General features: G+C 37.9%; 1 protein-coding gene across 5 annotated transcripts in view; it reads left to right on the top strand.

Moving 5' to 3' along the window:
- Window positions 1–10,500, top strand: part of PRDM5 (PR/SET domain 5) — a 142,961-nt gene extending 132,461 nt beyond the window's left edge. For all 5 annotated transcript variants that reach the window (XM_045019971.1, XM_045019970.1, XM_045019972.1 and 2 more), the window contains one exon: window positions 6,933–10,500. In XM_045019971.1, the coding sequence (XP_044875906.1) occupies window positions 6,933–7,097 (165 nt within the window). In that variant the 3' untranslated portion in view covers window positions 7,098–10,500. The remainder of the gene's footprint in view (window positions 1–6,932) is intronic.
- The last annotated feature ends 2,628 nt before the right edge of the window (window positions 10,501–13,128 follow it).

The raw sequence follows: 13,128 nt of genomic DNA, 5'->3' as shown, positions 1-13,128 counted from the left end.
TGATGACAATATATATCTCCAGATCAGTGGCACCGCTATGGGCACCTGCATGGCCCCACAATATGCCAACATTTTTATGGCTGACCTGGAACAACGCTTCCTCAGCTCTCGTCCACTCACGCCCCTTCTCTACCTGCGCTACATTGATGACATCTTCATCATCTGGACCCATGGGAAGGAGACTCTGGAAAAATTCCACCACGATTTCAACAGTTTCCACCCCACCGTCAACCTCAGCCTGGACCAATCTACACGGGAGGTCCACTTCCTAGACACTACGGTGCAAATAATTGATGGTCACATTAACACCACCCTATACCGAAAACCTACCGACTGCTATGCCTACCTTCATGCCTCCAGCTTCCATCCCGGGCACACCACAAGATCCATTGTCTACAGCCAAGCACTGAGGTACAACCGCATCTGCTCTAACGCCACAGACAGAGACCAACACCTACAAAATCTCCACCAAGCATTCTCAAAACTACAGTACCCGCACGAGGAAATAAGGAAACAGATCAACAGAGCCAGACGTGTACCCAGAAGCCTCCTACTGCAAGACAAACCCAAGAAAGAAACCAACAGGACTCCACTGGCCATCACATACAGTCCCCAGCTAAAACCCCTCCAACGCATCATCAGGGATCTACAACCCATCCTGGACAATGATCCCACACTTTCACAGGCCTTGGGTGGCAGGCCAGTCCTCGCCCACAGACAACCTGCCAACCTGAAGCATATTCTCACCAGTAACTGCACACTGCACCATAGTAACTCTAACTCAGGAACCAATCCATGCAACAAACCTCGATGCCAACTCTGCCCACATATCTACACCAGCCACACCATCACCGGTTCATTCACCTGCACGTCCACCAATGTAATATACGCCATGTAATATATGCCAGCAATGCCCCTCCTCTATGTACATCGGCCAAACTGGACAGTCTCTACGGAAAAGGATAAATGGACATAAATCAGATATTAGGAATGGCAATATACAAAAACCTGTAGGAGAACACTTCAACCTCCCTGGCCACACCATAGCAGATCTTAAGGTGGCCATCCTGCAGCAAAAAAAACTTCAGGACCATGCTTCAAAGAGAAACTGCTGAGCTTCAGTTCATCTGCAAATTTGACACCATCAGCTCAGGATTAAACAAAGACTGTGAATGGCTTGCCAACTACAAAACCAGTTTCTCCTCCCTTGGTTTTCATACCTCAGCTGCTAGAAGGGGGCCTCATCCTCCCTGATTGAACTAACCTCGTTATCTCTTTCCTGTTTCTTGCTTGCTTATATATACCTGCCCCTGGAGATTTCCACTACATGCATCCGACGAAGTGGGTATTCACCCACGAAAGCTCATGCTCCAAAACGTCTGTTAGTCTATAAGGTGTCACAAGACTCTTTGTTGCTAATACAACCTTAATTAGCTTTTTAATGTAAAAATATAGAGGAATTCCTCTGAGTTCTAGGCCTTGATTCCGCATTACATGGGAGGCAGTGTTGCCTAGTGGAAAGAGCAGTGGTCTGGGACTCAGGAGACATGGATTCAATTCCTAGCTCTGCTACTGAGCACTGAATGACCTTGCCCCTTCTATGGTAATATAAATGGCTGCCTTTTTGTAAAGCACTGTGAGATCTACTGCTGAAAAGAGCTAGGTATTATTACTTAAGCATGTGCTTGTGCGCTTTGCTGGCTTAGGCAATTAAATTGTCAGCTTTATCAGCCAAGTTCAGAAACCTTTTCCTTCAACATTCCATGGTGTTTTTCTACTCCATAACTGCTTTTCAACCAGTCAGAAAGCTCTGTTGTCATAATGTGATTTTTTACAATATGTAAACATAGTAATAACCAGGAAATGATGCATTTCATTTTAGGTGAATTACATTTGCAGTTTAAAGCAATATTTCTGACTGGCTAATCTTATTCTTAACACTGCTACATTTTGTGGCCTCATTCTAAGGTTTAATCTTGGTAATGCACTCTTATTTTTGCATGGAATTTTGCAATGTTGCCATTATTGAATATGAAGAGGAATTAACATTGGATAACCTGTGTCTGTAAGCAGTTTATCCTTCTCTTATGGCAGACAGACAATCTGCCATTGTTAAGCTGTCATCGCTGTACAGTGGGGATTCATTAGAAATTACTTACTCAAAGGTGAACTTGACATACTGCATTTTATTCATAGAGGCACTCATATTGGTTATTGTACAGTATATAGGTTTTGTGTGCATACAAATATATGTATGTATGTAATATCTGTGTGGGCATATACAATGTCAGTTTCATGGCTGTCATGATTATTACAAAATAGCCATTACATCTGACATTTTTGGATTTGTGTATGTGCATGTGTTTGAGCGGAACATGATGGTCACAGCTGGACAAACTTTATTCAAGCCTTAAGAGCTACAAGGTTACTTCCTGGGTTGTACGGGAGTGTAGGAGAGAGCAAGAGATCAGCAAAAGCCCCTGCACCAACATAAGACCAGAACAATGGCCTCTATAAGTAACTTTTATTTTCAGAGGGTCATAAGGTTCTCCTCTTGCCTGAGGTAAAAGGATAATTGCTTGATCACCACATTTGCTATTCAAAGGTCAGCATTGTTACGTCATCTCATCTATTTAACACTACTCCATTGCTACAGCATATGTACTGTTCTTGTTGTTCGGAAAAAATAAGTTATTTTGGATACAAAATATTGCCTTCGACTATTGCCCTTTTCTCTATGACCAACCTATGACTTTTCCTTAATTGGCATGAAACAATTACATTCCAGGTCAGAATAACCTAATTATATAAATGTACTGAACTGGTTTTATTGAGTTAGAAGGGAGCTGCATCATTTGAAATGCAGCACCAGCACTAGTTAGCACAAGTACAGCTTTAAAACTCCACCTCTCTTGATGGTGAATTCCACTGCTACTACCAAGGTCCCATACTTATAAGACACTCCTTTCCTGCAGGAAAGGTGGATGTCTGTGATCCCAGGACTGCAGCTGTTGTTACAAGAGTGCAACAAGTTTCACTCTTCAATCACCACAAGGACATGCTTAAAAAAAAGTTGCCACCTAAGAAGTCCATACACAAATACCAATGTACCAAGATCAAAATCAGTATGTGAAAATATACCTGCAATCTTTCAAAACAACTATTAAGCTATCCTACATACAGAAGAATTAATTTCTGAAAATGAGTATGCAAAATCCATACCCCTTAAAATGGTGTTGAGAGATCAGCTTAGATACAATCTGGGGCTCCTCATCATCATCACTCCCATCATGGCATTTGGTCATTGGGGTACCATCATTGATAAGTAATCAACCAATTGTCTCCACCCCGACGACTGTGTGTTAGTGCATGAGTCTCTGCAAAATCCATTCCTGTCCACTCTTTTATATTTTCAATCCATCTCTTCTTCTGTCTACCTCTTCTTCTCTTCTCCTGTACTGTCCCTTGGAGGATGATCTTGGATAGGCCACATGATCTTGTTACATGACCGTACCATTTCAGCTTGTGCTTCTTCACGGTCGTCAGGAGGTCTTCATATGACCCAGCACATTGAATGATGATATTGTGGACCTCTTCATTAGTGACGTGATGGGAGATGCCCAGGATTAGGTTATGTGTGCATATAAATATGATATGAGTAGGAGATGCCCAGGATTTTACGGAAGCATCTCATCTCTACTACCTGTATTTTCCATTCAAGTTCTGCTGTAAGGGTCCATGTCTCGCATGCATACAGAAAAATGGAGATGACAATGCATGCAGCAGTTTCAGTTTGGATTCCAGGGAGATGTTCTTATTCCTCCAAATTGGCTTTAGCTTTGTTACTGCTGCTGCTGTTTGCGCAGTTCTTGCCCAAATTTCTGCCTTGGATCCTTGATCAGTGATGATTGCCCCCAAATACTTGAACTGTTTCATTGTCTCCAGCTCTTGTCCACTGATAATGATATGTGAGCTGATCACATCACATTTGTCATCAGCTTGGTTTTCTCTGCACTGATTTCCATGCCATATTTTGCAGAGGTTTCATCCAATCGTTTTACAAGGTTGGCATGGTCATCTTTGCTGCCTGCCAGGCCATCAATGTCATCAGAGAACTGAAGATTTGAGATTGTTCGCCCCCCCAATGGTGACTGTGAATGTGATCTTCTGGGGCATCAGTCATTATGCAACCATCAGACAAATGGAGATCCTAGTGTCTTAGACAGCTCAGGTTCAACAGAGGAGGATGTCTTTCCAATACTACATAAAGAAATGGAGACAGCTGTGAAATCACTCAAGAATGGAAAGGCTACAGGTATTGACAACATCCTAGCCAAACTGATGAAATTCGGAGGAGAAATAGTAATAGATGTACTCAGCAAGATCTGCAACGAGTTCTGGCAGACCGATGACTGGCCCTCTACATGGACACAGTCACTAATCATCATTATGCCAAAGAAAGGCAACCTGCAATTGTGTCACAATTACCAGACCATAAGCTTAATTAGCCATCCCAGCAAAGTGATGTTGAAAGTCATATTGAACAGATTGAAGCTACAAGTGGAAAATATAGTTGAAGAACAGTCTGGCTCATGCTGGAAAAAGTACCACAGAACAGATTTTCAACCTTTGTGTTCTATGTGAGAAGTACTTACAACACCAGCAGGACATCTACCATGTCTTTGTTGACTTCAAGAAGGCGTTTGACAGAGTATGGCACAAAACACTCTAGGCAACCATGAAGAAGTACAATGTTGGTCGTAAGCTTATTCTTACCATTAAACAACTGTATGCCAAGGCCAGCTGTGCATTTTTCGTCAATGGTACAATAGGAGAGTGGTTTCACACCACTGTTTGAGTCGGCAAAGCTGCCTTCTTTCGCCCACACTGTTCAACATCTACTTGGAGCACATAATGACTGATGCCCTGATGCGTCCCCCTCCTGCCCCAGGCTACTACAATACAAATAATAATAGTGGGAGCTTACTGTAAGACCTTGTCTGTGTGAGACATTTTTGTACCATGGCATAGCAAGTGTGCTCATGTACTCTATTCTGAGATCAAGACCTGGATTATCTCTATATGTATTTCAGCAAAATGTTTTTGCAACAACTTTCTATGAAATTAAAATAAAAACTTACCGTGTCTCTGTTTCTCTGCTTTGTATTAATTCATTCCTTTTCTTCTCTGTCTGACACTATTTCCTCAGTCTTTGTCTATTCTATTGTCAGTTAACTTTCCTCTTCTCTATTTCCATTCTTTAAATAGCTACTACCATTCCCTTTGTTCTTTCACTCCCCCTATTTCTATTTTCCTCCTTTCACTTCATCCTTATGTGAAAGTCCTCTGAAGTTTAATAAGTATAGATATGATTCTATAGATATTACTCTTAAAACTATACAATAGTTTATTATTTCTATTATAATTTGTTAATATTTCTATGATAATCAGGATCAATAAGGTCCGGACCCCCAGTGTGTGTGTTTTTAACTGAAATATATAAGCAGCTTTTTGTTGGTGGCCACCTTCATTTCTGTTGAGCATGTTACTGTTCCTCTTCACTAATATAAGCACAGCATTGTGATTCTACTCCATGTCCATGCACACAAAGTTATTTCATGAGGGAGAACAATTTTCTTCTGACAGACATTCACAGAGAATACAGAAATTGCTGACAGAACAATGTGCTTTCTGTACAAATGTTCTTTTGTTTCAGGTTTTCCAACAGTGAAAGTCCTTCTTTAAAGTACATACATAGCACTTGAAAGTTCAGTGCCCTTCATCCATCTTGCCTCTTGATATGCCTACAATAATTCTAATATGGTTCCAAAGTGCTATGAAAAGCATTTAATCAATCATTATAGTTTAATTCTGGGCAAGCAAGCACAGTCAGGGCATGCAGTGAGGTTTTTTTCCCTCGTTTTCTGGCTATGGGAAAGATCCTATAACTTACATTTAGGAGTATTTTTTTCTTGACTAGTTGTAGTGATATTAACACACTTACTTGTATACTACTAGTACTCAATATGAGACAGGGTTGCAGAATCAGAACCTAAGTTAAGGGAACATTGAATGAGCAATAGGGTACTTAGTGGATTATTCCCTACTGATATATTTTTAGGTTCAAATCCAACTCCCAGTGCTCAACCCAAATATCTGGGCAGGAAGATTGGCAGGTATGCAGGGAGGCAGGAAGGAAAAATCCTCTGCACTTCTTCCAAACCATGAAATGGGTGCAGAGCCACTCTGTAGAAGCTGTGCAGGGTTGAGGGGAAGAAATGGAAATAGTACCATGTGATTAATATGACCAATCATGACTAACAACCCAGTTCTTATTTCAAATGAAAAGTGAATACCTTGCACTAGCTATGCAAAGAGTTTAACATTAATTGAGTGAAGGCAAATAAATAATTTGGAAGAAATTGCAATCTGACAGTCAATGTGCAGAAAAGCTAAATTTGTCAACTAACATTTTGTTCAGTTATTAAATTGGGCTTGTTCTATGAATTCACAATATGCAAGACGTATAAATTTAGGGCCTAATTTTCCAAATATGTGCATGTGAGTACTTCCCCCACATAAGCAGTCCTGTCAGCTTCAGTGCAATTCTTTTCAAGAACTAGGAAGTCATTGACTTCAGTAGGACTATGCATATGAACAAGTTCCTCAATGCTTCCAGCAGTGTGGTTTTAAAAAAAAAAATTGCCCATCTTGCCAACTTTTAACCTAAGAAGGCAAAGATACAAGAAACAGAGCAATATAACTTAAAAGGAGTTAGTCTTCCAGAGTCTCAGCTCATGTTCTCAGTTTTGCAAACACATAATGCTAGAAGCTCATGTGTCATTGCATTGAATTAAAATAAGTAAAATGTCTTACACACATTCAGGTTTTTTGAATATTTTTTTATTTTTGTCTTGTTTTCCCTGCTTTAGGTTTGTGATTTATCCTTCAGCCTGAAGAAAATGTTGATCCGACACAAGCTGACTCACAATCCTAATCGTCCAATGGCTGAATGCCAGCTTTGCCACAAGAAGTTTACAAGAAATGACTACCTCAAAGTGCACATGGAAAATGTCCATGGAGAAACTGACAGCTAACCATGGCTTATGCAAGAAGAGTGTGTCTAGTGTTCAAGAGTGTTCCATTTGTACATGTACAAACTCCAGACTTCTCACCTGATGACTGAGCAGAGACAGGAAAAATAACTGCAATATGTTCACAATCTTTTTTCCATTTGGCTTTGTGTTTATGTTACTAGAGTATTTTTAATCAAGTAAAACACAGTTTGAAGATAAAAGAACTTTTATTTCTCTTATAATCTACACAGTTTTATCTGCAGCCTTGGTACCTTAGATCTTGGTGGTGTTATCCTGAAATTTTGGACATAGATCAGCGTATCTGAAGTTTCTGGAGCACAGTAAATGCAGTTGGATAAATTCACTTTCATCCTGATTGATCCAAACAAATTTTATTCAGATCTTAACACCACGCTTTATTAGAACATAGTTTCTTCACACTTTTAGTGCCTTTAATTATTAGATAAAATGGAGTAACTTTGTGGCATCTCAAGGTCAATTTAATGTACGGTACAGAAACTGCAGGAGTCTGCACACTCACGCACTTTAACATAATCAGCAAGAAAGACGTAATTTCTTCTAGTTGCCATTGTGTGAGACAAGCCAAGAGCAAAAGCTGTGAACAATTTAGGTTTTAAAACCATATTAATGCCCACAGTTGTAACTGGCAGGGCCAGGAAGGAAAAAAACATGGCTTCTGCAAATACAATTGTCTGGTTAAGGAAAAAAAATGTGTGTTTAATTTACTGGGGAAAATGCTGTTCCCTGAGGTTTTAGCCTGTGGAAATCAGCTGCCCTGATTATCCCACTTAAATGGCTTTGGTTTTCATAAAACTGTTAATGAGTACCAGGAAAAAAATATTGTGTACAACTGCATAACATTCAAATTCTCCCAGATGTTAGATTAAGATTTGTATTCCACAGTTCTTAAAAATAATTCTCATATGCTATCCATGTATGCTACTGTATAACAAAGAGACATTTTTACCTAATGAGACCGTGAAAAGCATAACTCTAGCAGTAGATTGCATTTGAGATTCTATACAATTCCTCAGTAGTCTTCACAGTTAAACATTAGGACTCTGCTTTTGTGCTCACATTCATTTTATTTTACATGGACCAATATTGTTAGGAATAATTTGTAACTATACACCTTGTTCCTGCTAAAAGCATATCTCAGTTGCTGATGGGAAATGTTGTAAACTTCCCCCTGGATGGCAATAGTGACCAGATAGACACTGGATGGATGAGCAAGAGGAAATAGAAGGTGAAAGCCTGGCCTCACTGAAGTCAATGGTAAAACTCAATTTGACTTCACTGGGGACAGAATTTCAACCACTGTTTCCATTCTGGAAGGAAATGAGGGGGCCATTTCCCTATTAATGGTCTTACGTGTATTTTGGATCCTATTCCACTGCCTACAGTCAATTCTCAAAACTGAAGAGAAAATGTGTAATTATCAGTAACATTATTAATTTTCAAACATGGTAACAGAACACCTCATGGGTTCCTGTTGAAACTAAAAAGAAAGCATGTCACTAATAAGTGTGTTCTGAGGAATGGACTATTTCAGGGGGTTGCCCACATTTCCATATTTTACTACAAGACTATTTTTGGACCACCTCCCTTCCCATTAAAGTTGTATAATACTGTGGGGCAACTGTGGCAATTGTTTACATGGTGTCATTTTATAAGAAAGACTTTTAATGTACTTACCTGTCTTTTAATGCAATTAACTAGCTGGAAATAAGATGGAAGCACCATCATTTTGGGCCAGACCATATACTCCAATGGCCTTTTGTTTAGGCACCATGTGACCAGCCAGGTCACAAGGGACCCTCTGCTCTATCTGGATGACACTAAAGTCTGTCATCCAAAAACTTGCTTGTAAAAATAGAATAGACACAGTAATAAGCCAATGGATATGATGCTACACATATATAAGATGTAATTATAATGCATGGACCACTCTCAGTTCCGCTAATGTAAATCCAGTGTAACACCATTGAATTAATTAGATTTAACAGTAAATTGAGGAGAATTTATCACATGCATATGTTGTCATTTTATATTTGATATATTATAACCTATGATATTGAATTTTAATTAAAATAGAACTTATTTTCCTATATTTTATAACAGTTTGTGTCAATGTCATATTTTAGGCACAAAGTAGGTGTTTCATTTTATAATTAATTATTCAGCAATGGTTGGTTCATTTTATTGCATTCCATTTGATTTTTGAAATACATATTGAATCTTATTTTATTGAATAGGACATCTGTAAATTTGGGAAGAGGAGAATAATTGGGAATGTTTTGTTAGTTTGGAATCTCAACTACCTTTGTGAAACTTCTAAATGTAGATTTCTTTATACATAGTTTGGTTTCTGAGAATCTTATGACACTCTGAAGACTTACCAATTTTGTCTGCTTAATTATATATATTACAGGTGTGTCAGACAAATACCGCAAAAGACTAAGTTGAATTTATGTTTACTCCTCTTTTGGGAAAGTTCTCATGAAGGAGTTTACTGGCAAGGATATTTGCAGAAACAGATTATTTTAAATTAACTTGCTGCTGTTATTAGTACCAGAAACCTGATACCAAGAGTTACATTCAGCCAATAAGTGAACAGAAACAATGTGTGTCGTTGACAAAAATAAAATGAAAAAAAAAATTTTGGGGTGGGATTTGGTTTCTTTCTCCCCTCTCCCTTTCTCCTCCTCTTTTGTTTTCCCACTTTTTAGTGACAAAATATGAAGAGGAAGGAAACAAACCTGAAAAAATACATTTTTTAATTTAATTTTCATTTGAACATGTGTTCCTTTTCAAAACCCCATGGAACACTTTTTTCAATTTAGTAATCATTTCTACCAATTTTTTTCTAAAACAATTTGGTGAACAATTTTGAATAAGTGATTTTTCTCAAATATGATATCTGCATGAACATGAAAAATCATTAATTTTTATTAATTTTATTTAGTGTCAAAGCACTACTGAATAAATTGCAGCAAAAGTTCAATTATACTTGTATGTACTGTAACTGATAGTTGCAGCTGTGTATTTGACAAGCTCTCTCATTAGCAGGGATGGTATGGTCAATATTTGGAGGAGAGACCTGAAGGGAAAACATAAGCAGGAGCTGCAGGAAGTGATGCTGAAGTTTCAGCAGGCTGTAACCTACCTCACAGCTGAATCTTGTAATGATGCCCCATCTGGAACTTAAACTCTTGAAGTATATTAAGAACAGAAAGAATTCTAACAATGGTATTGGTCCATTACTTGTTGGAAATGGAAGAATTATCAATATGGTAGAAATGTACAATAAATATTTCTGTTCTGTGTTTGGGAAAAAACAGATATCATCATATGATATGGCTAGCACTCTTTCAATTCCAGTTTAACATCATCCTGAGTTACAACAGCAACTATTAAAGTTAGACCTTTTAAAATCAGCACATGTGGCTAATATGCATCCAAGAGTTTTCAAAGAACTTGACTTTCAAAAAGTCTTAGAACACTGGGGAAGTTCCAGAAAAAGAGAGCCCATGTTGTGCCAATATTTAAAAAGAATAAATGCAGTGACTCAGGTTAGGTTATTTTAGGCCTGTCTGTTTGACATCGATCCCAGCCAAATTAATGGAGTAGTTAATATGGGGACTTGATTAATAAAGAATTAAAGGAGGGTAATAAATTAATGCCAATACATATAGGTTTATGGAAAATAGATCCTGTCAAATTAAGCTGTTACTTTTTTTTTATGAGATTAGAAGTTTGGTTGATAAAAGTAATAGTTTTGATGTAACAGACTTCTCTAAGGCATTTGACTTGGTACTACATAATAATTTGATTAAACAAACTAGAATTACACAACATTAACCTGGCACACATTAAATGGATTAAAAACTGTCTAACTGATAGGTCTCAAAATGTATTTGTAAGTGGGTTCTGAAGGAATTATTTTGGGGAAGTTCTGTGGCCTGTGTTATACAGAAGGTCAGACTGGATGTTCTCAAGAGTCTCTTCTGGCCTTAGAGTCTATGAATCTGTGCATTTACTCCTGGGCAAAAATGTTTACTGAGTCAGTAAAGAACCAATGCCCGTCTTTAAAGCTGCAGGTAATTCTATTATAAGAGCTACTGAGATCTATCCAAGGGATACATCTCTTGGATAGAATACTGGTTTGGGAGGTAATGTGACCAGTATTACAGCATTCACAATACTGAACTGTATACTGAGTTTATATCGAGGATACAGCACAACTATAAACCCTGTTTCCAGTTGGCCATAGCTTTTAAAAAAAAGTGTTCTTTCAGAATTAAAAAACAACAACTTTCCTTTGATTGCCTGATACCATATATGATTTTCTAAAGAAAATTCCCTTCAACCAATTTTGAGTAACGGGAGAGTGAAATATGCCATTTTATGTCTCCCCTCCCCCACATCCCGGTCACCTCCCTCCACGCGTGCACACACTTTGGGGTGGGGGGGTGGAAAGTGGGGGCTCTTTGATAGTCCAATGTAGCAAAACAAAAATATTAATTTGTTGACATGAATCATATGTCTTGGGTCAGACACAGCCAACTCTTCCAAAACAAAACATCAGTGACAGGAGACAATCATATGTAAAGGAAAAAAAATTAGGTATGTGTAACTTTCTTCATGTCTTAGCCTTCTATTTTTTCCTCTTTGTTCTCACTGTAAAGTCCATCCCAATGTAAACTGATGAACTCTTGCTAAGAAACCCATCTTGCAGAAAACTCCTCTTCTATATGGCACACTTAGAGAAGCTTATATTTTCCCCCAAACATTTTTCTACCGTTACTTATACCATATATGCTGTAGTTTACAGTCCACTTGACGGGGAAGATTCTGAAAAACAGTCAGGAGAACGCATACCTCATTGTGAGGAGGATTGCTTCAGAGTAGCATACTATTTCTTGACAAATACAGCGTTCCTATGCCTGAATCTAAAATACTCTGCCATCACCACATTTCACTTGATTACATGGCTTAGCAGTGACTATATAGGCCAGCACGCTGGACTGGCTCGTGACAGACTAATGTTTGTGAGCCAGAGCGAACCACCAAATACCAGTGAAATGTTGCAATAAAGTAAGTCAGTATTTATAAAGTATTTTAAACTAGAACTCCCAGGTCAAGACAGCTGGAGGTCCATTTAGGAATGATATCTCAATGTAGACTAGGCACAATAGAACACTGAATCTCAAGTTACAGAAGCCAGAGCTTGTAAAACAATATTTGAACCCACACTGGATTACTGAACTTCAGCAATGAAGGGCTGAAACCTGCCCTCTGACTGTGTGCAAACACAATAGGTGTCTTTGTATAAGATGCCATGATGCATGCCATGTAGCAGAGAGCAGCTATAAATGGTGAACTTTTCCTTCTTTAATACAGCATATTAACATAAACAAATATAAATTCTTGGATACAAGTTCCTGTTACTCTCTTGTCTTCTCAGAGAAGAACCTTTTGCCTTTTCAGTTGATCAGAATGTTTCTCCTTGTTTAAGATAACTTTTTAGGATGTTTTTTAAAATAAATCTTGAGACACCTATTCCAATGCTCAAATCCTAATAGTGATAACCACAGATTAATGTAACATTTCTTTCAGGCCTCAAGATAATTTACATAATCATAAATTATGGCATCAATTCTGCAAATTGTACATGCTTAATTTTATGTACTGTGAATAGTCCTAGTAAATTAAGTTAAGCAGAATAGTGGCCTACATACATACAAACAAAAAAATAAAGGTTGCAATTTTAAAACATGAGTCAGAATATTATGTTCTAAGAGTAATATAATTAATTATCTCATCTAGGACATGTATTTTCCATATTAAATTATTACTATATATCCAAATATACATACAGTATATAGTATATTGTGTACATATGAGGTTACTTACCCTATCCTTTTCCTTCCTTGTGTGTAGAAATTCATGATATAAATTAAACTCATTTAATGCATTTAAAACATTCTTTACAGAATAATATTTTGCTTGGGCATATTAATGTTAGTAT

This window comes from Mauremys mutica, chromosome 5 (genome assembly GCF_020497125.1).
Source record: "Mauremys mutica isolate MM-2020 ecotype Southern chromosome 5, ASM2049712v1, whole genome shotgun sequence".
Taxonomy (NCBI): Eukaryota; Metazoa; Chordata; order Testudines; family Geoemydidae; genus Mauremys; species Mauremys mutica.
Note: the sequence above shows the minus strand (reverse complement) of the source record. Positions and strands in the feature narration are given on the sequence as shown.